The sequence below is a fragment of the Chiloscyllium plagiosum genome, unplaced genomic scaffold (assembly GCF_037043375.1).
Source record: "Chiloscyllium plagiosum isolate Xiang-an unplaced genomic scaffold, Cpla_swu_hap1 HiC_scaffold_14, whole genome shotgun sequence".
NCBI classification, from domain to species: Eukaryota; Metazoa; Chordata; class Chondrichthyes; order Orectolobiformes; family Hemiscylliidae; genus Chiloscyllium; species Chiloscyllium plagiosum.
In genome coordinates this window covers 16,225,402-16,250,473 of record NW_028270152.1, presented here as the reverse complement: position 1 = coordinate 16,250,473, position 25,072 = coordinate 16,225,402, and the positions used below count along the sequence as shown (strand labels likewise).

The following is a 25,072-nucleotide window of genomic DNA, read 5'->3' as shown; positions in this document are numbered from 1 at the left end:
CCAAATTCATCAGAATATTCTTCTGTGCACAGTATACAAGAATATTAAATAGTTTCTTCCCATGCCCGTCCAAAGATGGTAAATTCGGTAGACCTAAGAGGAGAGATGTCGGGTCTACTTTGACTTCAGTCCTTAATACCCTCCTTATCTCTTCTGCCACAGCGGAATAAACACGAAGCCTGTGGCATATGCAGAAGCAATGGGTAACAGTACCTATACTTATTTTACATTTGGGGCACACTGAAGATGCCCCTTTTTTAAACTTCGCCAGACGGTCTGGTGCCAGATGAGCCCTGTGCAGAACTTTTAACTGCGTAGCGCATGAACTATTACAGATTGAGATCTTTCGAGTATTCTCCCATATATTCTCCCATGTTTCAGAAGAGATCTCCATTCCCAGCTCTTGCTCCCCGACCTCACATAACCGGTTAATATCCTGCCAGGCCCTGCCACCCAGCAGGTGATAGAGGGCACTAACCGAAAGGGTGGAACATGGCAACATCCTCTCTGTATTGGGCTTATAGGGCTTCGTGAGAAGCATAGTCTTCTTCTGGATGAAATCCCTAACCTGAAAAAAACGGAAAAGACCTCTGCTGGGCAACTCGTATTTGCGGCTCAGTTGCTCAAAAGACATTATAACCTCCCCCTCAAACAAGTCTCCCAAACTAGAAACTGCTCTTGCTGCCCGTAGTTTGAACCCTGAGTCCATCATCCCTGGTCGGAACCATGGCATGCCAACTATAGGTGTAAGTGGTGAAGTCTTGGATAAACAACCCTGACTCTGACGCATCGCCCTCCATGCCATGACTGTACGAATGACAATGGGGTTCCGGCAGTGGTCCATAACTGTCCACACCTTATCCATGAACAACAAGTTAATAAGAGGGCACTTTGCCTAGGAAGCCTCGATATCCAGCCATATTGAGTTTGGATCATTACCTAACCAATCACAAACAAAGGACAGCAGGGAACTCAATTGATACCTCCTGATGTCTGGGAAATCAACTCTTCCCCCTCCTTGAGGCAACTGCAATTTAGTAAGTTTGATGAGGGGCCACCCTTGATGCCAGACAAAGGAACCAAACCACCCCATAAGCTTCCACAGCATTGACCTGGGAAACATTATAGGGAGCATACGCATGGTAGAAAGCAAATGAGGAAGAACATTCATCTTAATGAGAGATATTCGGCCCAGCCACGAAATTGGAAGAGCCTCCCATCTCTGGAGATCTCGCCTAATATTGCCAAGCAAGTGAGCAAAGTTAATCCTAAATAACAGATCAAACTTGGGGGGTAATAAAAATGCCTAGGTATCGGAACCCTGCCCGTGACCACTTAAAAGGGAACTTAGGGCCACCTTCAACTTCTGGTACATCCTTAAGGTTCCCCAAAGGCATAGCCTCCAATTTTGCAAAGTTAATCTTATATCCTGAAATAGCCCCTAACAAACTGAAACATTGTATCAAATGGGATACGGAGGCCATCGGGTTCGATTAAAAACAGAAGGACATCATCCACATACAGTGTAATCTTGTGTGCCCTCGGTCCCACTTCCGGAGCGGTTATGTGGACGTTCTGACAAATGGCTTCTGCCAGCGGCTCTATCACCAGCGTAAACAACAACGGTGAGAGGGGAAAGCCTTGCCCCTACCAATCCTAAAATTCCCAGACTTCACCCCGTTGGTGATGACCGCGGCCAGAGGGCGGCGATATAAAACCTCTACCCACCTAGCAAAGATTTCACCCAACCCAAACTGTTCTAAGACATAAAAAAGATATGGCCATTTCACCCTGTCAAATGCTTTCTCTGCATCTAAGGAAATCACCAACCCCTGAATTGATCATTACTGACAAACGTGGACCACATTCAGCAACCTCCTAATATTATTAGAGGACCTATGGCCCCTTATAAAACCTGTCTGGTCCTCTTTAATAATATGGGGCAACACCCTTTCCAATCTCAGCGCCAGGATTTGGGCAGAATCTTGAAATCTGAATTTAATAGAGAGATGGGCTTGTATGAGGAATCTTCCCCTTCTTAAGAATTAGGGAAATATTAGCTTCTCTCAAAGATGGTGGTAGGCATTCATGCATATAGGAGTGATTGTACATCTCCAACATCGGCCCTGACACAATCCCTATAAACCCCTAATAAAACTCACCCGGAAGACCATCAGGGACAGGTGCTTTCCCACTCTGAAGTTGCCTAGCTGCCTCTTGTATTTCCTGAACTGATAAGGGGGCATTAAGGAAAGAAGCCTGTTCCAAGGTTACCCCTGGGAGGTCCAAGTTCTTAAAAAAGGTCTCCATTTTAACCCTCCTGTCCTCGCACCCTTCAGACTGATACAATTCAGAGTAAAAGCTCTGAAAAACCTCATTAATCTTTTTAGCATCATATGTAAGGACCCCGGCTCTGTCTCTGATTGCAGTACTGGATTGGGGAGCACGCTTTTTCCTAGTCAGGTATGCTAAATACTTCCCTGGCCTATCCCCATATTCTGAACAGCTTTTGTCTAGCAAAAGCAAGTACTTTGTTTGCGATTTGTGTCAGTATTGAATTCAAGGCAGCCCGGAGGGCCGTGATCTGCTGTTGCTTAGTCACCAAAGGCCGCGCAAAATGTGCTGCCTCGGCGGCTTTCAACTGCGTCTCAAGTAGATGCTGCTGTTCCTCCTTCTGTCGTTTCCTGCTAGCCGAATAGGAAATAGCTAATCCCCTAGCAAAGGCCTTAGCAGTCTTCCATAGCATAGTTGGACTACTAGCCGTGCCTGAGTTGATAGTCAAGAATTCCTGAAACTCCTTCAAAAAGTATTCCACAAATGTGGAATCCTTAAGGAGAAAAGGGTCCAAACGCCAGTGGCGCAAATCTAGCCCCTCACTCTTGGCCTTAACCTCCGAATACACTGCTGACTGCTGATAATGTTTTTAACCCAGAAGTGGCAATATTAAGAACAACTATAATCAGATAGATCAAATCAAATAATTTTGATACTTAGTCAGACCAGGGAGGATCGAAAGCTAAATAAAAATCCTTTTATTTATGTTAAATCAATGAAGGGATATTTCATAAAAGTTTTAGTGAATTCAAATCAGTTCTTTATTTTGACAGTTCAGGTTGACTGCTTGTCTGAGCAGAGTGTCACCAAGCGTAAAAGGGTGGTAAAAATAAATAGGGAGTAATTGTTGGACCTAAAATAATATACAAGAATTTGTACTCTGTCAAATTCTGTGATCACTTAAAAATAGTCCTTAACTTATTTTATTCTGATCTTTTAATTGTTGTAGGTTTGGACCAAGCAGTTTTTCAAAAGAAGCTTTTTCAAACTTTACGGAAACATCCTCGTTATCCTAACGTAAATCCATTTTACTTCAAACTATTATCTTGTTGTAATTGCTTGAATATGTGCCATAACCTGTTGGGAATGTTAACTGGTCAGCTATAACTTTTTAAGGCATTATGTTCACACCAATCCATAAATTCATTCTAATGCATGTTGAGATCTTCTAACTGGTTGGTGCATGTAATCTCATTGGTAAGTCTTTTATCTGATGAACACTAAATCAAATTGGCCAGAAGGTTTGTCATTCAGCCCCTGTGGTAAGCTGTTTGATCTCAGCTTAAGAGTGTCTCACTTAGGTGTGACTTCAAGACAATTCTCCTGGTGGTGGCATTAAAAAAAAGTCACGGAACAACTGCAAGCTATTCTTCTCAGGAGGATGAATATATAGAGATTGTGGTCCACATTGGTACCAGCGACATGCATTTGAAGGGGAAATGTGGTCTTGCAATTGGAATTTAGGGAGCAATTGGAATTTAGAGAAAATTAGCAAGCTGTATTTCAAAGATATTAAGCTCCAATTACTCCCAATGCCACAGGAAAGTGAGTATAGAAATAGCAAGGTAAGACAGATAGATGCATAGATGGAAAGATATTGCAGGAGGAAGTCTTTCACATTGCTGGGACACTGGGACTAGCTTTGGAGAAGATGGCACCTGAAAGCCAGCAGGTTGCATCTGAACAGAACTGGACTGAGCTTCTTGTAGGGCATTTTGCTAGTGCTGTTTGGGAAGTTTTAAACTAACCAAACAGTGGTGTGGGAACCAGGACAAAGTATTTCGAGGGTACACAAATTGTTGGGGAATGCAGAAAATACTAAAATAGAGAATAGTTCGTTTGTAGGTAGAATAAGGGAGAGACTAATGAAGTCAAAATCAGGCCACACAGCATGTATGTGAATACGTGGAGCGAATTAATAAAATCAGGGAGTTTACCTTGTGGGATTAAGATGCTGTCGTGATAACGGAGACCTGGCTGAAAGAAGGGTTGTTAAATACTCCTGGTTACAAGATGTTCAGAAAAGAGAAGAAAGGGGAAAAAAGAAGAGGACGCATGGTATTTTTGGTTAAGGGGTACATTGCACTGGAAGAAGAAGATGCTTCAGGATTGTTAATGGACAAGCAACTTGGCTGCAGCTAAGGAATAATGAGGAGTGCAATTACATCGCTCAGTTTATAAGCAACTAATTAGTGAAAATGATATAGGGAAAACTTTGCAAGGAAATTACAGAGAAGTTTAAACATCGTAGAGTAATTGTAGTAGGGTCTTTAATTGGGGTAGTGTAAGGAACAGCAAGGGACTGGCATTTCTAGATTGCTCCCGAGCACAATTTTACCTCTAAGCTCAGAGGTCCTCTGCTTGCTGATTGACATTCAGCCATTGATTTTCACATGTAGAAGTTGCTGCTACATACGGACCTTCGAGGTCCATGCATTAGACGGCACATAGTTCAGGTAAACATCCTACATCAGTATGTCACCTTACCAATAAGAAAGCAGGCACTTCTTGACCTATTTCTTGGAATGAGGTGGGCAAAATAGATCAGGTGATAGTGAGGAAATCATTTAGGGGGCAATGATTGTTGTATCATAGGGTTTAGAATAACAGTAGAAAATGAAATGGGTCAATCCAGGTTAAGGATAATCTGGTGGTGAGCCATCTTCAACTGTATAAGAACAGAGCTGTGCCAGGTAGATTGGAATGCAAGGTTGGTGAGAAAAGCAGGAGCTGAAAAATGGGCTACCTTCTGAGAGAATATGATTTGAGCCCTTGAAAGTGAAAGATGGGACAGACAATCCTCCTGCTGGATCGCAAAGGAGATAGAAATTAATTTGAAAAAGAAAATGTGTGCTTATGACAGAACTGAGGTAGGAAATACAATTGAGAATCAAACTAAATGTAAAGTTTCAGAGCTGGCTGAAAAGCAAAAATGAGCATCAAAGAATAGAATAGAATAGTCTTTATTGTTGCGTGCACTGGAACAAGTGCAGTGAAAGGATTTTAATGCCGTCTCTCGCTGCCATCTTAGGTACTGGGTACCTAGGTACAGATACTTTAAGTTTTGTCACAGAATTGAAATATGGTCTGTTCTGATATAAAGCGATAGTTAAATTCATGTGCAATCTCACATTGTAAGAAAATTGTGTAATAGCGGGCCATTTGAAACAATGAGACTGGAATCACGTTATAGCCAATACAGGTAAGGAAAGTTCTCATGCTACAAATGTAGCAAAAAAAAGATTAGCGTGGGAATACAGAGTTTAACAGTCCAGAATGAGAATGGAATGTGTCTTTAAACCATCAAGTTATAGACCTTTCCCAATGTGAGTCCATGCCTGCTGGGCTTCAGAACACGAGACCATGCTACCTCCATGCACTGGCCGCCTTCCAGGACTCGCTCTGCGCGCCGCTCCAGGCTCCAGTCTCCTGCAACTCGCTCTGCTCAACGCTGTAGTACTCAGCCCGTGACTTGGTCTGCGCTTGCTCCGATGTGATATATCCAAGGTTATTCAAGGAAGTGTGACCGGAAATTTTGGAGACGCTGGTAATAATCTTCCAATCTTCCATGGAATCAGGTTTGGTGCCAGAGTACTGAAGACTTGCTGACATTATGCCCTTGTTAAAAAATGGGTTTAATGATAGGTCCAACAGGTACAAATCAATTAGTTTAGCTTTGATGGTGGTAAAATTTCTAGAAACAATTAATTGGTAGAAAATTCATATCACGTGGAGAAATGTAGGTTGATTCAGAAGAGTCAGCATGAATTTAGTAAGGGAAAATCTCATCTAACTAACTTGCTGGCGCTTTTTGAAGAGGTGATAGTGAGGGTTTCTGAGGGCAAGGCTGTTGATTCAGTGTACATAGCATTTCAAAAGGCATTTGATATAGTTCCACAAACGAACTTGTGAGGAACTTTATAGGTCAAGGAGTAAAAGGTACAACAGCCATGTGGATACAAGATTTGCTGAGGGATAGGGAACAGAACGTTGATGGGTTTTTTTGGGCTGGAAGAAAGTTTGAGGTGGAGTTCTCCAGTGGTCAGTATTAAGATGTATAAATTACTTAGATGTTGGTAAAAAGAGACAGTTTCAAAGTTTATGGATAACGCAAAACTTGGAACAATTGTTAACTGTGAGAAGGACATTGACAAATTGGTAGAGTCTGCTAATAGATGGCAGATAAAATTCAATACAGAAAAGTGAGGTGACACACTTTGGCACAAAAATAGACAGATGTTATAAAGTAAAGGGCGCTAGTCTGAAGGTTTTGGAGGAGCAGAGGCCTCTGGATGTCTATAGACATAGACCTTCAAAGATAGCAGATCTGTTTTAAATGAAGCTAATATCCTGGAATTCAATAATAGGTGCATAAAGTACAAGAGTGGGAATGTTATGATGATGAATTTTAAAAAAGCATTGGTTATACCTCAGCTGGATTATTATGTACAGTTCTGCATGCCATGTTATAGGAAATATGAATGTTTTGGATTACTAAAATGGTTCAAGAGATGAGACACTTCAGTTACGAGGAAAGATTGGAGAATTTGGGGCTGTTTTCCTTAGCGAGAAGGTCAAGAGGAATTTCATTTGAAACTTTCAAAATGATGAGGAGTCTACACTGCTCATAAAAGGATCAAGAGCCAGAGGGCACAAATTTTAAAGTGCAAATGTGCAAATATGAGGCACGAAAAAATATTTTCACACATTAAGTAGTTAGGGTCTAGAATACCTGTCTGGAAGTAGGATAGAGACAGGTTCAATTGAGGCATTCAAAAGGCATTTGATGAATGTTTCTTTTTAAATAATGTGCAGGCTTACTTGAAAAAGGCAGGGAATTGGCACCCAGTTAAAATGCTAAGTGAGTTGGTGAAGGCATGATGGACTGAATGGCCTCTTTCTGCTCCTGAATTGTAACACCCTGCACGAAGGAGAATAAATATTGGCTGAGGTCCCTACTGTTGGTTGCAACTCAGAAACTGCCTGGCAATGTTGATCTGGCTGAGGTCACATTTGTGCTCAGTTGTGAAATGTACAACAGGTGGCAGACATTTACTGTCTGGTTTTCGAAGAATTGCATTTTGAAGAATTACACCTTTAAGAGAAAGGACGAGAATGGAGGATTGTCTTAGGTGTCTGCTGTGTTTATGCACTCTCTGTGGTTATTTTTAAGCCATCAGCAGAAATCTGAGTTAGCTGCACCTCTCTGTGTGCTCAGTGTGTTTGAATAGCTCGGCATTATGATAGCCTCTTGGACTGCAGAATCAAGAACTAATGTGAACTGTGTTGTTTGCAGGTTGTGCAGGAATTTGTAAGTGGATTAGAGTCACACATTGAAGGCAGGGACAAGTTCAGAAACTGCCTCTTACCCTGTGGGCAATCTCAAGAGGGCGAATCAAGGTACACTACAATTGTATCAATAAATTAACATTACAGCTGCAGCACTTGCAAAAACTAAGTTTAAAATGCTCTACTTACTTATTTGTGTAAAACCATTCTCTTTACATATTTTGCTGATTTCTTTTCCCCTAAAGCATTGTTTTATTAATGTAAATTTGTTGGGCATTGATTACCCTTTGGTATCTCACCTAACTTGTTGAAAAAGTGCTTGTTGGTTACTCAACTGCAGCACAACTAAGCTTGTTGCTTGTCTTCAATGCAGCATGGTTTGTTGAATAATGATGTGAAGTGGGAGCCCATAGCTAAAAACAATTGTATAATTGTATTGTCTGTCTAAGATTAGATCAGATCTGAAATCTCTCTAGTCTGCACACTTTACTACTTTTTGAGTTATCTTGATACTGCTTTTTAACCTCAAATATAAAATGGTCCAAATAGTGATTTGTAACCTGAGAAGCCCCGTCATCTAATGATGATCATGAATCTATTGTTGAATGTTGGAAAAACCCATCTGGTTCACTAATGTCCTTTTTGGAAGGAAAGCTGCCATCCTTACCTGGTCTGGAGCAGCAATGTGGTTTTCTGCCCTCTGGGTAAGCAATAAATGCTGGCCATAGACAACAATGTCCTCATCCCAGGAATGATTTTTTAAAAAGCTCATTTTGAGAGAGCTAGAGTACAAGAACAGAAATGTATTAATGAAGCTGTATAAGATTCTGGTCAGACTACTTTTGGAATATTGTATCCAGTTTTGGGCCCCATATCTGAAGACTGATATGCTGGTCTTGGAGGGGATCCAGAAGAGGTTTACAAGAATAATCCTGGAGATGAAGAGCTTGTCATATGAGGAGTGGTTGAGGACTCTGGGTCTGTACTCCATACAGTTTAGAAGATTGAGGGGGTATCTAATTGCAGCTTACAGAATACTGAGACCGAGACCTGGATACAGTAGATATAGAGAAAATGGTTCCATTAGTAGGAGAGACTAGGAGCTGGCTTATAGCCTCAGAGTGAAGTGATGACCCTTTAGAACTGAGATGAGGAATTTCTTCAGCCAGAGGTTGGTGTATCTGTGGAACTGATTGTTGCAGAAGGCTGTAGAGGTTAAGTCATCGTGTGTCTTTAAGACAGATGGGTTCTTGATTAGTAAGGGGATCAAAGGTTATGGGGAGAAGGCAGGAGAATGGAGTTGAGAAACATATTAACCGTTAACAATGCTGGAATTGTGTAATTCTGCTCCTGTAGATTTGCTGTTGGAAATTGTTCATGTCTTAAATGAGGGCAAACTCAAAGGTGTTGTATCCTAGTGACATATAGAGCAGACTTGTAGAAAGGCTATTGGTCAGCCCTAACATCAGAGAAATTAGTGAAGAGACATTGAGTAAAATGGACTCATACTCTCTCCATCATAAGAAGAGTGATAGATGATCTCATTGAAAATACAAAATTGTGAGAAAGCTTGACAAGTTGGGTGCCAAACAGCTATTTCCCCAGATTAAATCTAGAACTAGTGAACATCATTTCAAGTTACATGGTCAACCATTTAGGACTGAGAAGCAGGGAGATTTCTACACTCAGAACATTATAAATCTTTGAATATCTTGACTCCAGAGGGCTGTAACTGCACTGTTGAGTATATTTAAAACTAAGACGGACAGATTTTTGGGCTTGAGTGGTTATGAACAATGTGGGAATTAGGATAAGAAAGTGGTGTTTGAGAGTCAACCGCGATCTTACTGAGTAGCAGACCTACTGTTAATCTTACTGTTAATCATTTTATTCATACCCAATGTGTATATTCATGTATTACAGTAACAACTTGAATTATCAGGAAAGTCTCATAAAGCTGCTGCTTGGGATCGAGATTCTACAGGTAAAATGATTGCAAAAGTTGTGGTTGGCGCAGTGATTAATAAGTGCACATTTCTTGTGGTTTACTCTTGAATCTGTGTTTTTTTCTCTCTTAGCCTTCTGTTATGAACACATTATTTGAAAAGATTCCTGAGTTTATGTATGATGGGTAAGTTTCACATTCATGTATGAAGTCGGACTTTTCTTTCACTTTGTAGTTTATGCAGTCCCCATGGCCTATAAAGAGTATGTTCGCGTGAAGGCAATTTGCCCAGTATATGTATTGGATGGTTTAGGGTAGTATTAAGTATTAAGCAAAGCTGTAGAAAATTACACTACAATTAAAAGCTGTAGAAAATTACACTACAATTCAATACAGTACAAGAACAGGTTCTTTGGTCCACCAAGTCTGCACCAATTCTAATCCTTATTTAGACTCAGAGCTGCCTGACCTGCTGCGCTTTTCTAGCAACACATTTTTCAGCTCTGATCTCCAGCATCTGCAGTCCTTACCTTTCTCCTTATTTAGACTCAGTACTTATTGCCCCTGTGTGGTTTCTATCCTTCTGTTCACCTGTTCATGTATCTATCAAGGTTTGCCTTAAATGTTGTGAACGTGCCTGCTTCCATCATCTCCAATGGTACTACATTCCAAGCACCCACTATCCTCTGTGAAATATTTTCCCTGCACTTCTCCCCTAAAATTCTCACCTTGAACCTGTGCCCTGTTGTTGTAAACCCTGGGAAAAAGTCTCTGACAATCCACTCTATCTATGCGTCGCATACTTTTGTTCATCTCTATCAGGTCGACCCTCAACCTCCATCTTTCCAGCGAAAATAAATTGAGTTTATCCAACCTCTCCTTATAACTAAAACCCTCCAGACCAGGCAACATCCTGGCAAACCTTATCTGAATTCTCTTTATTATTACTGAATCACTTCTGTAAAGGCTGCAGTTTTTAACTTTTCTGTATTTTTGATTGTGGATTGAAATGAGAATTCTTTTAAAAATCAAAGATTGCTAAAGGATTGGTACAAATAACCTTACACTCATTGAAAGTGCCATTTACACAGTTTCTTGTTGAAGCAATAATTGAAATGTAATTCATCATCCAACAAAAGCTGAAGGTGTGTACAAATGGAGATTCTGCTGGCTACACCTTGCTTATTGGTCTGTGGACTAGTGACCAGTCAACAATTACAAAGACCTGCCTGCCAACAACTATGTAATTGTTTCTTAGATAACTGAACAACTTGAACAAGATCGAGAGATGCCATAAGACCTCTACCATTTCAGGAGCTGTCTCTGCTCTCCGAAGTAAAAGCCATTTTAAAACTTAAAGAAAACCATTTCATTTTTCCTGCTGCAGTTGCTGTGAAATGTGAACTTTTAATTAATAAGTTAGAGACCTTTTATATGTATAAACTAACTATCTTGTGTCACTTGCAAGGAAGTGAAAGCATCCAGGAAGACTGAAAAGCCGTGTTCTGATCAACTTAAGAACCCCCTCAGCAGATCCTGTGAAGAGAGAACACTGAACCAATTTTCCAGTTTTCCCTTCAATAATACCCATGTTCTTTTCTTGACTGTGTTAGTCTCTGTGTGTGCGTTTGTGTGTTTGTAAAGTGGAGTTAATAAAGAGGTTAGAGTTTTAACTAGTAGAGCTGTGTGACAATCGTTCATGACTGTTTGCCTGTAACTGAAGACAGTTCACTTGTAATAAATAGTAATTATTGTTTAGTACAGAAACCTGATCTGTGATTTCTGTCAACCTGGGTCTGAAAATTAGGTAAATTGGAGATCTTGCATGCTTCTATAAAATCTTTAACTTTTGTAATAACTCTGGAAATACCAGGGCTTGATTTCCAGTGTGGTATTTTATTATGGGGTGGCAAAATTGCTCAGTGGTTGGCATTGCTGCCTCACAGCATCAGGGACCCATGTTCAATTCCTTGAGCGACTGTTTGGGTGGAGTTTGCACATTCTCCCTGTGTTTGTGTGAGTTTCCTCCCAATGCTTTGGTTTTCTCCCACAGTTTCAAGATGTGCAAGTTAGGTGGAATGGCCATGCTAAATTGTCCATAGTATCCAGGGATGTGCAGGCTAGGTTGATAAGCCATTGGAAATGCAAGGTTGCAGGTGGGGGTGGTCTGCATGGGATGCTCTTCAGAGGGTATGTGTAGACTCGATAGGCTGAATGGCCACTTCCACACTGTAGGGTTTCTATGGTTTAATGATTATCGTACTACCCTAACATTATCTACCTTAAAGGAAAACTAATGATTCAACATTCTTCCCTTATGCTCACGATTATTATTCCTCCTTCCCTCAACCAGTATCAAAACAGATTGGAGTGTTATTCATTTAATGATTGCTTGTGGGACTTGTCAGTAACAGCAGTTCAAAATAGTAATAAATTGGATTTGAAATCCTTTGGGATATCTGTGTAGTGCAATAACATTTGCCTGGGAATCTTTATTACAAAGTTGTATAGTTTAAACAAAGACAGATACATCATCTCTTGAATGACAGTAGTAAAAATGGACTATTGGTTTTTTTATACCGAGGACTTTGAAAAAGAAAAGACAACTGACTTAAAAGCTGGTCATAACAATCATCTAACCACACAGGTTTGCCAGGCTCTGTGAAACCAGCATGAAATAAACAAACTCATCTGAACTGAAATTAACACATTTTAATCAAATGTCCAAGGGGCTGGAACACCCAGTCAGTCTCCCACTCATTTCCCATGTCGATTTGCATCAGTGTAATAAGTTTCACATTTTGGAGATATAGCATATTGTCTACAATTTTGGAGCTTAGAAACCCGAAGTTCAGACATTAGAATAAACAAATAAACTGTAGTTCAGGAAATTTATTTGGTAGAGCAGAGGCGATGGATTTGTAATGAGAATAAACTGGAGAAAGCTCTTTATCTTTTTTTCTCTCTAAACCTCTTAAGAAGGAAAAATGTTCAGTGATAGAATCAATTAAAATGAAACATCAGAACACTGAGGATTCAAAAGATTAACTGAAATACGTTCTTCTCCTGAGGATACAAGACATCAGTTAACTAACCATGTTCTGTGGATAAAGCCTTTACACCTTCAGGTCTTTAAACTGTAGATCTCCTTTGTCAGCTTTTTGAACTGGACACCATCCCGTTTGAACATTGAATGTTTAATGTATATTTAATGTTGCATTTTATTATCTTTCTCTGAGTTAACAGATAATAAAATTATTCCTTTTTCTACTCCATAAAGTGTTGTAATTGGTTCCTTGTTGCTACTGGTGAACTAATTAACTACTTTTTTAATGGTGCTAAAAAGACTGTAAATTTTGTAAAGAATGTAAATAGTTATGGCCAATTGAGGAGCCGAATCACCCATCATTACTTGGTTGTAACACCTGTTAAATCTCAAAAGCATGTTTTCCAATGATCACACCATTTGGTTTTCTGAGGGAGGTTGTTAACCTGCATGATCTAACTATTTGATAATACCTCCTTGTGAGTTAATGCTAATTTCTATTAGTTATTGAACTGCTATCATAATCTCAACTCTTTGATACTTCTCTCCCTACACTTATGAAAATAGATTTCCTTAAAGCAAATTTTCTGAATTTTAGTATTCCAGAGGATGGGATTAACATGCCACGACTCATCATCAGTCAATTTAAATGGTTGGACAGGATCATAGATAGCAAGGTAGGCTCAAAAATGTTATCTTTAAATCTGTCTTCTCACAGCGTCCTTGGTTAAGATGAGTGTTTATACAACTGTAACATTTTGTTTAATTTGTTAATTTGATTCTGACTAATTAATTTGCTGTTTGAGCATATGTCCAGAGTCACCTTCAGAATCAGCAGAAAGGAAAATTGATTCCTTCCAGAGGTTAGCACTTAAGAGGAAATTCATTTGTATTTCCTTTTCATGGATGTCTCCCCTCTCCCTTTCTCTTCCCCACCCCAAAAAAGGTGCACTGCTTGGTGAACCTATATATAATCTTGAACTTTAATTGATCATTGGCTATGATCAGTAACTAATGGACATTTGTCAAGGAATGTTTGAGTTATTAAATTGGCACAATTTAGACTCATTTGAACAACTGGGACTACTTTCACTGCAGCAGGAAAAGGATAAGAGATTTTATGTTTTTGATATTATGAAGACTTTGCAGGGAAAATTTGAAATTCTGTTTTTTATATTAACATGCCACGACTCATCATCAGTCAGATTAAATGGTTGGACAGGATCATAGATAGCAAGGTAGGATATATTGATATCCTGTGACTCCTCAATTTGAAATTACCAGTAAGTGAGTGTGATGAGGAGAAATATGTATGCAGATATTAAGTAGCATGGCTTTGTCACAGGGAAGTATCTTTTGAAAAGCACCAAAAAATGCAGGACTAAAGCAGAGAGTTTAGGGGACTGGGATTCTCATTTGCCTGCTCTAGCAATGGCCTCCTTCTGCACTGAAAATGTCTGTTTGGTCAGGGATTTTGTTATGAAACTAGGTATTATTAGGACTTAATTTTGGAATAAAACCATCATCATAAAATACACGTCATTTGGAATTGATTGGAGAGTTACTGGAAGTTAATATTCTAATTTGTTGCTTATTGGAATCTTTGAAAAGGTAATTATCTTGTAATTATGCCTGTAAATTCTTTTTTGCATACTCTTTTGCTGTATCCTTTTGTTTAGTTACATTTGCTTACCTTATGGTTTGTAAATATGCAATATTTTCTATTTCATGTTTGTTTATGGAATTCAAGAACTGAATAGTACATTATGTGATAATTCCTCATTTCCCTCTGTGGTTTGTTCCAGGATTTGACTAGTAAGATTATGCAGCTCATTAGTGTTGGTCCTCTTGAAATTCAGCGTGACATCATCACCAGCTTGCCAGAGATTTTGGAAGACGCTCAACACAATGAAATTGCCAAGGAGCTTAAGTAAGTGAGATATGGAATATATGGTGCATGCCTTGTTTTTTGCATGTAGATGAGAGTTAAACTCCTGAGTCTGAACTATACAGTCCCACTTGCTGTTATTAATCTAGTGGAGTCACTTTTATGGTTGGTTTGTTGCCTCTGGCTTAAAGAGTCTGAGAATAATATCAATGTGGCTTGCACTCCTGACATTTATCTATAAGCAGGACTTCACTGTAGTCTCCCCACCTCATCCCATCATGTTCAGATTGGCTTAGACTACAGAAAGCATTCAACTCCAGTGGCAATATATCCCAACGAACATCAGTTGGGAAGAAAAAAATGAAGTGACAAGCTACTTTTAACAGTTTTTTCTATTAAAATGCTATAAAGTAAATTTTATATTCAGCTTGTAACATGAATTGTGACATATTTCGAGCTGTAAACATTACTGTCATGGTTGTGACCGTAATCATCATTTGGCTCGCACAACAGCTGAGCCTCGGAAGAGATTTGTAATGCTATCCAAGAAGCAGAAGTTTAAATATCCATGGAAAAAATCTAAATCCTGAAGTACAATTACTAGATTGGACAATTGGGGAAACAAATTTACACTTTCCAATTTCGAGCTTGTATTTTCCTTCTGCTATTTATACTTTTTTTCTCAAAGAAAATTATTTTTCCACTTGTTTAACGTAACCACAGTAGTACATATTGACCCACTGGTCTAGTCAAGGCAATGTATACAAAAAGCCTTAGTGTAATCTCTGTCGACTGGCACAGCACAATTCTGCTTATTCAACCATTATTTTAAAGTTGCTGTTCCATTATAGAGTCATATCGCATGGAAACAGAGACTTAATTCTAACCAGTCCATGCCGACCATAATCCCAAACTAAACTAGTCCCACCTGACTCTCCTGGCTCATATCCCTCAAAACATTTCTTATTCATGTACTTAAAATGTCTTTTAAACATTGTAATTGTACCTGCAAACGCCATTTCCTCTGGAAGTTCATTCCACACATGAACCACCTTCAGTGTACAAATTTGCCCGTCAAGTCTTTTTTTAAATCTCTCTCCTGCCACCTTGAAAATTTACCCTCTAGTCTTGATTTCCCCCATCCTAAGGAAAAGACCATTACAATTAACTGTGTCTATACCCCTCATAATTTTATGAACTTCTATAATGTTGCCTGTCAACCTCCTGTGCTCCAGTGAAAAAAAAGCCTATCCTGCCTTTCGTTAGAACATTGAAAGTGGTGTGTGTTATTACTATCCAATTTCTTTCTAGATCTCTTGAAATGCAAATTTGATTAAATTTATTGTATGATAATGTTCTTGGGTTTTTTTTGTGTTAATTTATATTCCACTCTGTTCTACATGATTTTTATTCTTTCTGACAGTTCCTTGTTGCAACAGAACACTCAGCTGACAGTGCCCATTCTGGATGCTCTCTCTAGCCTCAATCTTCATGCTGAGCTATTGATAGAGGTAAGCTTCCCTCATCTAAAATTGCAGTATTTAAAGTATGAAACTCCCTCACTTTCTGTTCAGCTATAGAATGTGTAGATAGATAATTGAAATTTTTTTAAAATTGCATTTCTTGTATTACTTCTTCTGTGTGCTACAATTGAGAACAGAAAGCAAGGCACCAGGACAAATACATTTTTGTTAGGAGGCATTTTGAGACACTTTAATTTCCCGAGTGTCTTTGATTGTTGAGGGGAGACCAAGTTAGTTATTGTATTCATGCCACCTAGAAAAGTGCATACGTAGTTCTGATCTGGAATGCTCTACCTGATGGAAGAAAATTCAGTGTGGTGGTAACTTTGAAGGCAAAGTCAGAAATTGCTGGAAAAACTCAGCAGGGATGCGAGCATCTGTGAGAGAAAGCAGAGTTAATGTCTGGTCCAGTGACCTGAATGGTGGCATAGTGGTAATGTCACTGAGGCCCGAGGTAATGTTTCTGGGCAAGAGTTCATACGTCACTAGATTGCTGGAGGACTTCAAATTCCATTGATAAATCAGGAATTAATAGCGAGTCTCAGTAATAGTGCCCATGAAACCATAATTGTTCGTTATAAAATACTCATTGTTGTTAACTAATGTTCTTTTAATGAAGGAAATCTGTTGTTCTTACCTATTTGTGACTTAGCATGTGTAGTTTGTTGATTCTATGTTGATTCTTCACTATCCACTGAAATGACCAAGTAAGTTGTTGATTTCACAGGCAATTAGGCAATAACAAATTCTGGCCTTGCCAGGACAACCCACATTACAACAAAAACAGGAGGAATAATAGAATCTCCACAGTCCAGATCAGAACTACGGCTCATCAAGTCTGCACCAACCCCCTGAAGAGCATCCCACCTGACTCCCCTCAAACCCTGCACCACTCAGCATTTCCATGGCTGATCTGGGATTGTTAACCGGCTCTTTGTCCATGAGGGACATAGAGCTGTAGCCAATCTCGTCTCCATCTGGTATTTGCATATCTCCATCCAACATGGATGATTGGATTGAAGTCTGAAGAGATAATCCTGGAATATAACCTGCAACAGGAAAACCATCCGTATAATTTACAACCATATCATATGATGTGTTTGTACATTCAAAAATAAACGTTTATAATGTTACTGATATTTTGAACTTGATGTATGGATTTAAAATGGCAAATTTAAGATATATTCTAATTGCATATTCTCAAACAGAGCAGCCGTAGGGTATTTTCACATTGGAAAAATATTTCGATTTCTGATTCATTTCTCTTTGTTTTAAAAACTGCAGGTGCGTCATTCTGTTATGTCAACCTTGTCTGCAGTGAAACTTGATGATCTCCCTGTAGTTGTCAAGTTCATTTTTCATGCCATCAGAACGGAAGATGCTATAGAGGTAAAGCACATGAATATGCTTTTCTGTTGGAAATTCATAGCCAAAAATGAATTGTCAGCTGTTGTTAGAAGTAGTAACTGTCTGATGGATTAAGATTCTCTGAGACTTTGCTTGAGCACAGTTATCTTGGTTTTACACTTCTGAAAGACTAAGTTCTGACAATGAACAATTCCTTCATGCCAACTGAGGTTACCGGAAGGACTCTAGTTCTAAAGCTCTCCTTTCACCTGAGGTGTAGTGACCCTCAGGTTAAACCATCACCAATCAGCTCTCTCTATTGAGTGAACAGTCCTATGGCGCTCTGGCAATATGGTGACTTTACATTTAATAAAGTTTCAGTCTAGATTGTCAGTAGTGACATTGTTTCTGAGCCACACTTCTGAAATGAGACAATGCACTTGTCTAGAATGATATATATTCTTAATCATTCCAGTTCAGAAGTGTTATGATACCTCAGTAAAAACAATGACTGCAGATGCTGGAAACCAGATTCTAGATTGGAGTGGTGCTGGAAAAGCACAGCAGTTCAGGCAGCATCCGAGGAGCAGGAAAATCGACGTTTCGGGAAAAAGCCCTTCATCAGGAATAGAGGCAGAGTGCCTGCAGGGTGGAGAGATGGGGTGGGGGTGGGGAGAAAGGAGGGTGGAGGGTGGGGAGAAAGTAGCATAGAGTACAATAGGTGAGTGGGGGAGGGGATGAAGGCGATAGGTCAGGGAGGAGGGTGGAGTGGATAGATGGAAAGGAAGATAGGCAGGTAGGACAAGTCATGGGGACAATGCTGAGCTGGAAGTTTGGAACTGAGGTAAGGTGGAGGGAAGGGGAAATGAGGAAACTGGTGAAGTCCACATTGATGTCCTGGGGTTGAAGTGTTCCGAGGTGGAAGATGAGACGTTCTTCCTCCAGGCGTCGGGTGGTGAGGGAGCGGCGGTAAAGGAGGCCCAGGACCTCCAAGTCCTCGGCAGAGTGGGAGAGGGAGTTGAAATGTTGGGCCACAGGGTGGTGTGGTTGATTGTTGTGGGTGTCCCAGAGATGTTCCCTAAAGCGCTGTGTGAGGAGGCGTCCAGTCTCCCCAATGTAGAGGAGACCGCGTCGGGAGCAACGGATACAATAAATGATATTGGTGGATGTGCAGGTAAAACTTTGATGGATGTGTAAGGCTCCTTTGGGGCCTTGGATGGAGGTGAGGGAGGACGTGTGGGTGCAGGCTTTGCAATTCCTGCAGTGACAGGGGAGGGTGCCAGGACAGGAGGGTGCGTTGTTGGGGGTCGTGGACCTGACCAGGTAGTCACGAAGGGAATGGTCTTTGCGGAAGGTGGAAAGGGGTGGGGAGGGAAATATATCCCTGGTGGTGGGATCTGTTTGGAGGTGGCGGAAAGTTGACGGATGATTTGGTTTATGCAAAGGTTGGTAGGGTGGAAGGAGGGCACCAAGGGGGTTCTGTCCTTGTTACGTTTGGAGGGGTGGGGGTCTGAGGGCGGAGGTGCGGGATGTGGACGAGATGCGTTGGAGGGCATCTTTAACCACGTGGGAAGGGAAATTGCGGTCTCCTAAAGAAGGAGGCCATCTGGTGTGTTCTGTGATGGAACTGGTCCTCCTGGGAGCAGATATGGCGAAGGCGGAGGAATTGGGAATACGGGATGGCAATTAACCATAACAAGGACAGAACTCCCCTGGTGCTCACCTTCCACCCTACCAACCTTCGCATAAACAAAATCATCCAATGACATTTCCGTCACCTGCAAACGGACCCCACCACCAGGGATATGTTTCCCTCCCCACCCCTTTCCGCCTTCCGCAAAGACCATTCCCTTCGTGCCTACCTGGTCAGGTCCACGTCACCCAACAACCCCCCCCTCCCGTCCTGGCATCTTCCCCTGCCACTGCAGGAATTGCAAAACCTGTGCCCACACCTCCTCCCTCATCTCCGTTCAAGGCCCCAAAGGAGCCTTCCACATCCATCAAAGGTTTACCTGCACATCCACCAATATCATTTGTTGTATCCGTTGCTGCCGATGCGGTCTCCTCTACATTGGGGATACTGGATGCCTCCTCACAGAGCGCTTTAGGGAACATCTCCGGGACACCCGCACCAATCAACCCCACTGCCCTGTGGCCCAACATTTTAACTCCCCCTCCCACTCATGGATGTCCTGGGCGTCCTTCACCGCCGCTCCCTCACCACCCGACGCCTGGAGGAAGAACGCCTCATCTTCCGCCTCGAAACACTTCAACCCCATGGCATCAATGTGAATTTCACCAGTTTTCTCATTTTCCCCTCTCCCCCATCTTACCCCAGTTCCAAACTTCCAGCTCAGCACTGTCCCCATGACTTGTCCCACCTGCCTATCTTCCTTTTCACATATCCACTCCACCCTCCTCCCTGACTTATGACACTTCTCCAGGACAGGTGGGATTTGAATGGGAACTTCTGGGTCAGAGGGAAGTGTAGTAGCACAGCACATATGAAACCCATTCCTGATTAGAATAATTATATCAGCCTCTTCAGAAACATTATGATGAACCTATGGGGCTAGTTGGTCTTGAGAATTATACAGTAGATGTAATAACATCTCTGAACAGGTTGATTAGAAAAAATAGGTTTAAACATTAAGCTGCTCTGGTTCTAATTTTCTGTAAATTGTTGCTAGTTTCAGAAATCTGCTTCTGACCCAATAAACACATGGAATCCTACTTAAAGTATCTGATAGCCTGACATCCATCTTTAGTCAGCATGCCCTGAATGGATACTGACAGCCATGGACCTCCATATTAGGCCAGGTTTATTCTTGATCATAGTCTACAGTGATCTGTGTTGCCTTCTGCAGGAAATTCTCCTACTCTTACCACCTGCAATGAGCATAGCTAATTTCATAGCTAAAACGTTTCATAGCTAAAACGTTTCATAGCTAAAATGTTTCAGAGTGTGACTCGGAGTTGGTTACTGACGTAAAATCCAGGAAAATCCAAAATCCAGCATGGTCTTAGTTCTTTGGAGGCTAGAGTTTGGACTACATATGTACCGTAAAAGTAGAGGAAGCTGAAAGGATTTTTCTTGGTCCAGAGTAGACACACTGCCACTGTGACAAGAGCTCCATTCCAAATCGATAATACAAAACAAATTATATTAGGACAGTAATTCTTTAAAGAAGTTTTGGCTGCATCAGCCCATAGAACTAACTGTCAAAATTGTTCTTTTGTTAAATTTGTTGAAGATTTTACTTGGTGTAAGAGTAACTCTAGCCGGAGTGCAAAAGCCAAATACTGCAGGTGCTTGAAATGTGAATTGAAAATAGAAATTATTCAAAACAGCAGGTCAGGAAGTATTGTGGAAAGAAACAGAGTTACTTTCAGGTTCCTCTTTACTTTCACAGTACATACATAGTCCAAAGTCTAGCCTCCAAAGCACTAAGACCATGCTAGCTTTTGAATTTTCCCAGATTTTAGGTCAGCAACCAACTCCTTTGAGTCACACTCTGAAACATTTTAGCTATGAAATTGCATGTATTGCATGATAAAGCAGGTTGATCATCGAGCTATAAATTCTTCTGATATGCTCATTGCAGGTGGTAAGAGTAGGAGAATTTCCTGCAGAAGGCAACGCAGATCACTGTAGACTATGATCAAGAATAAACCTGGCCTAATATGGAGATCCATGGCTGTCAGTATCCATTCAGGGCATGCTGACTAAAGATGGATGTCAGGCTATCAGATACTTTAAGTAGGATTCCATGTGTTTATTGGGTCAGAAGCAGATTTCTGAAACCAGCAACAATTTACAGAAAATTAGAACCAGAGCAGCTTAATGTTTAAACCTATTTTTTTTAATCAACCTGTTCAGAGTTGTTATTACACACATTTGGAGCATGTGGGACTTGAACCCGAGCCTTCTGTCCCAAGCCGAGGGACACTACCACTGTGCCACAAGAGGGCCCTCTGGTTTATGTTTAAATGACAATCATAGTTACAGCTATCGCCTGCACTTTTATTACATGAAATCACTGTCAGTTGCTAAGTTTTTTTTGTACCCCAACCTTTCTGAGATGTTACATTTTGATGTGGCTATGCGCAGTTTGATTTCAAAAATGGAAGTTTCTCATTATTTTGTATAAGAACAGTATGCCATTTGACTCTCTGAATTTAAATGTGGCTTTCATTGATGCAGCAATTGACCTCATGAAGAAGCCTTTGAACTTTGTTTGCTGAGACTTGCACTGTTTTTTCATTTTAGGTGATTACAGAATTGCGGATGAATCTAGGATTGGAATCTTGTGTGCTTCCTTCACAACTGCAGACTAGCCGAGACAAGCAGAAACAGAAGAGTGTTGCAGGGTATGATGCGAAAATATTTTATGCACAAGTGATTCAGCTGGAATTTGAAGAGTTCCGCGTTGCAATGTTATATTCCGATCCTTCGTGTTTGAACAGAAAGTAAAGTTCAAACTAAGGGGAAGCCAGATTAAAATTCACCCTTCTCTAAAATCAATCTTTCTGATGAAACAACTATTTAAGAAAGAAACTCGCATGCTATGTGGGACAATTCATGATAGGCTCCAGGATAAATGTGGATTTCAACAGCTTCATCATTTCCCCTCCCCTCACCTTATCCCAGTCCCAAACTTCCAACTCGGCACTGCCCTCCGGACCTGTCCATCACTCCCCCCTCTGACCTATCACCTTCTCCCTCACCTTCATCCACCTGTCGTTTTCTCAGCTACCTTCCCTCCCCCACCCCCTCCCATTTATCTTTCAGTCCCGATTCACAAGCCTCATTCCTGATGAAGGACTTATGCCCGAAATGTCGATTCTCCTGCTCCTCGGTGCTTTTCCAGCACGACACTCTTGACTCTGATCTCCAGCAGCTGCAGTCCTCACTTTCTCCACAAAAGCTCTGTGGAATTACAAACCTATTGAGCTGTGTTAGCTATGGCTCTGTTGGTAACATTCTCACTTCTGCATTAGGAGGTTGGGGGTTCAAGTCCTACTCAAGACTTGAAGCCTAAAATTGAGGCAAACAGTCCACTGTGTTACTGAGGGAGTGCAGGAATGCCATCTTTCAGGAGACCCTAATTTTCCTCTCAGTGGACATTAAAGATCTCATGGCACTATTTCAAAGAAGAATGAGGAAGTATCCCTGGAGTCTTGTTGAATATTTATCTCTCAGTCAACATCACAAATGAAAATTGATCTGATGATTAATATTTTGTGCTTTTGGGAACTTGCTATGACAAGTTGTCTGTCCCACTTCCAGCATTACATTCAGTACCTGGTTCCCTTGGGCATTGCACAGAAGGTAGTGGGCTGATCCTTCGCCTGTTCTGGCTCGGAACATCGGCTCACTTTTGCAGGCCTCATGTGCCACATCCCCAGCTCTGGTGATGGGAGGGTGGGGGCCAAGCCCACATAACCCCTTCCTCACGCACACCACCAACTGGCTGCGCGACAGCACTGCCACAGCTCTGCTGGCTTTTCTTTGCAAATACTTCATTACTTGTAAAATGCTGTTTTACAGAAACATCTGTAAGTTAGACTTCTAGAGATATACAGTGTACTGTATGGAAACAGACCTTTTGGTCCAACTCGTCCATGCTGACCAGATATTTTAAATAAGTCTGGTCCCATTTGCCAGCACTTGGCCCATATCCCTCCAAACCCTTCCTATTCATATACCCATTCAGATGCCTTTTAAATGTTGTAATTGTGCCAGCCTCCATCGCTTCCTCTGGCAGCTTATTCCATCCATGCACCAAACTTTGCATGAAAAGATTGCGCCTTAAGTCCCTTTTTTAAATCTTTCCCCTCTCACCTTAAACCAAAGCCCTCTAGTTTTGGACTCCTGCATCCCAGAGAAGACTTTGTCTATTCACCCTATCCATGCCCCTCATGATTTTATAAACCTCTGTAAGGTCACCCCTCAGCCTCTGACGTTCCACGGAAAATATCTCCAGTCTACTCAGCCTCTCCCTGTATCTAAAACCCCCGTTTCCCCCCACCCCCCCAACCCTGGAAACATCCTTGTAAATCATTTCTGAACCTTTTCAAGTTTCACAACATCCTTCCAAGAGCAGGGAGACCAGAATTGCACGCAGCATTCCAAAAGTGGCTGAACCAACTTCTGCAGTCAATGCACTGGCCAATAAAGGCAAGTATACCAAACACATTCTTTCCTATCCTGTTGACCTGTGACTTTCAACTTCAAGGAACTATGAACCTGCACTCCAAAGTCACTTTGTTCAGCAACACTCCCCAGGAACTTCCTACTAAGTGTATAAGTCCTACCCTGATTTACCTTTCCAAAATGCAGCACCTCACATTTATCTAAATTAAACTCCATCTGCCACTCGGTCCATTGGCCCATCTGGTCAAGATCCCATTGTATCCTCGAGTAACCTTCGCTGTCCACTATACCTCCAATTTTGGTGTCATCTGTAAACTTACCAACCACACCTCCAATGTTCGCATCCAAATCATTGATATAATTAATGAAAAACAGTGGACCTAAGACTGATCCTTGTGGCACACCACTGGTTACAGGTCTTCAGTCTGAAAAGCAACCCTCTGTCTTCTACTTTCGAGCGAGTTCTATATCCAAATAGCTAGTTCTCTCTCTATTCCACGTGAGCCAACCTTGCCAACCGGTTTACCGTGAGGAACCTTGTCGAGCACCTTACTGAAACCCATATACATCACGTCCACTGCTCTGCCCTCGTCAATCCTCTTCGTTACACCTTCAGAAAACTCAAATAAGTTCATCTGATATGATTTCCCATGCACAAAGCCATGCTGACATTTCCTAAACAGTCCTTGCCTTTTCAAATACATGTAAATCGTGTCCCTCAGGATTCCCTCCAACAACTTGGCCCACCACTGATGTCAGGCTCACTGGTCTATAGTTCCCTGACTTTTGTTTACCACCTTTCTTAAGTAGTGGTGCCATTGTGGCCAACCTCCAGTCTTCCAGCATCTTGCCTGTGGCTATTGATGATGCAAATGTCTCAGCAAGGGGGCCCAGCAATCTCTTCCCTAGCTTCCCACAGAGTTCTCGGATACTCATGATCAAGTCTTGGGGATTCATCTACCTTTATGTGTTTTAAGACATCCAGCAGCACCACCACTTCTGTAATATGGACATTTTTTCAACATGTGGCTATTTACTTCCCCACATTCTCTCTCTATCTTCCATATTCTTCTCCACAGTAAACACCGATGCAAAGACTCGTTAGTATCTCACCCCATCTCCTGTGGTTCCACATAGGTGGCCTTGCTGATCGATAAGGGGCCCTATTCTCTCCTTAGTTACCATTTTGTCCTTAATGTATTTTTAGAATCCTTTCAGATTCTCCATAACCCTATTTGTTAAAGCTCTCTCAAGTCGCCTTTTGTCCTCCTGATTTCCCTCTTAAATATACTTCAATGCTTTTATACTCTTTTAGGGAATCAGTCGATTTCTGCTGTCCAAACCTGACATATGCTTCCTTATTCTTAATCAAAACTTCAATTTCTCTAGTCATCCAGCATTCCCTACACCAACCAACCTTAGCCTTCTCCCTAACAGGAACATACTGTCTCTGGACTCCTGTTATCTCATTTTTGAAGGCTTTCCATTTTCCAGCCATCCCTTTACCTGTGAATAAACGCCCCCAATCAACTTTTGAAATTTC

At 41.1% G+C, this 25,072-nt stretch overlaps 1 protein-coding gene across 1 annotated transcript in view; it reads left to right on the top strand.

Moving 5' to 3' along the window:
* The window catches only part of fancd2 (FA complementation group D2), a 105,500-nt gene that overhangs the window by 6,043 nt on the left and 74,385 nt on the right, over nt 1–25,072 (top strand). The window contains exons 3-11 of the mRNA XM_043707668.2: nt 3,284–3,351; nt 7,631–7,734; nt 9,547–9,607; nt 9,702–9,754; nt 13,213–13,291; nt 14,420–14,544; nt 15,926–16,013; nt 17,310–17,414; nt 21,643–21,743. Coding sequence (XP_043563603.2) covers nt 3,284–3,351; nt 7,631–7,734; nt 9,547–9,607; nt 9,702–9,754; nt 13,213–13,291; nt 14,420–14,544; nt 15,926–16,013; nt 17,310–17,414; nt 21,643–21,743 — 784 coding nt within the window. The remainder of the gene's footprint in view (nt 1–3,283; nt 3,352–7,630; nt 7,735–9,546; nt 9,608–9,701; nt 9,755–13,212; nt 13,292–14,419; nt 14,545–15,925; nt 16,014–17,309; nt 17,415–21,642; nt 21,744–25,072) is intronic.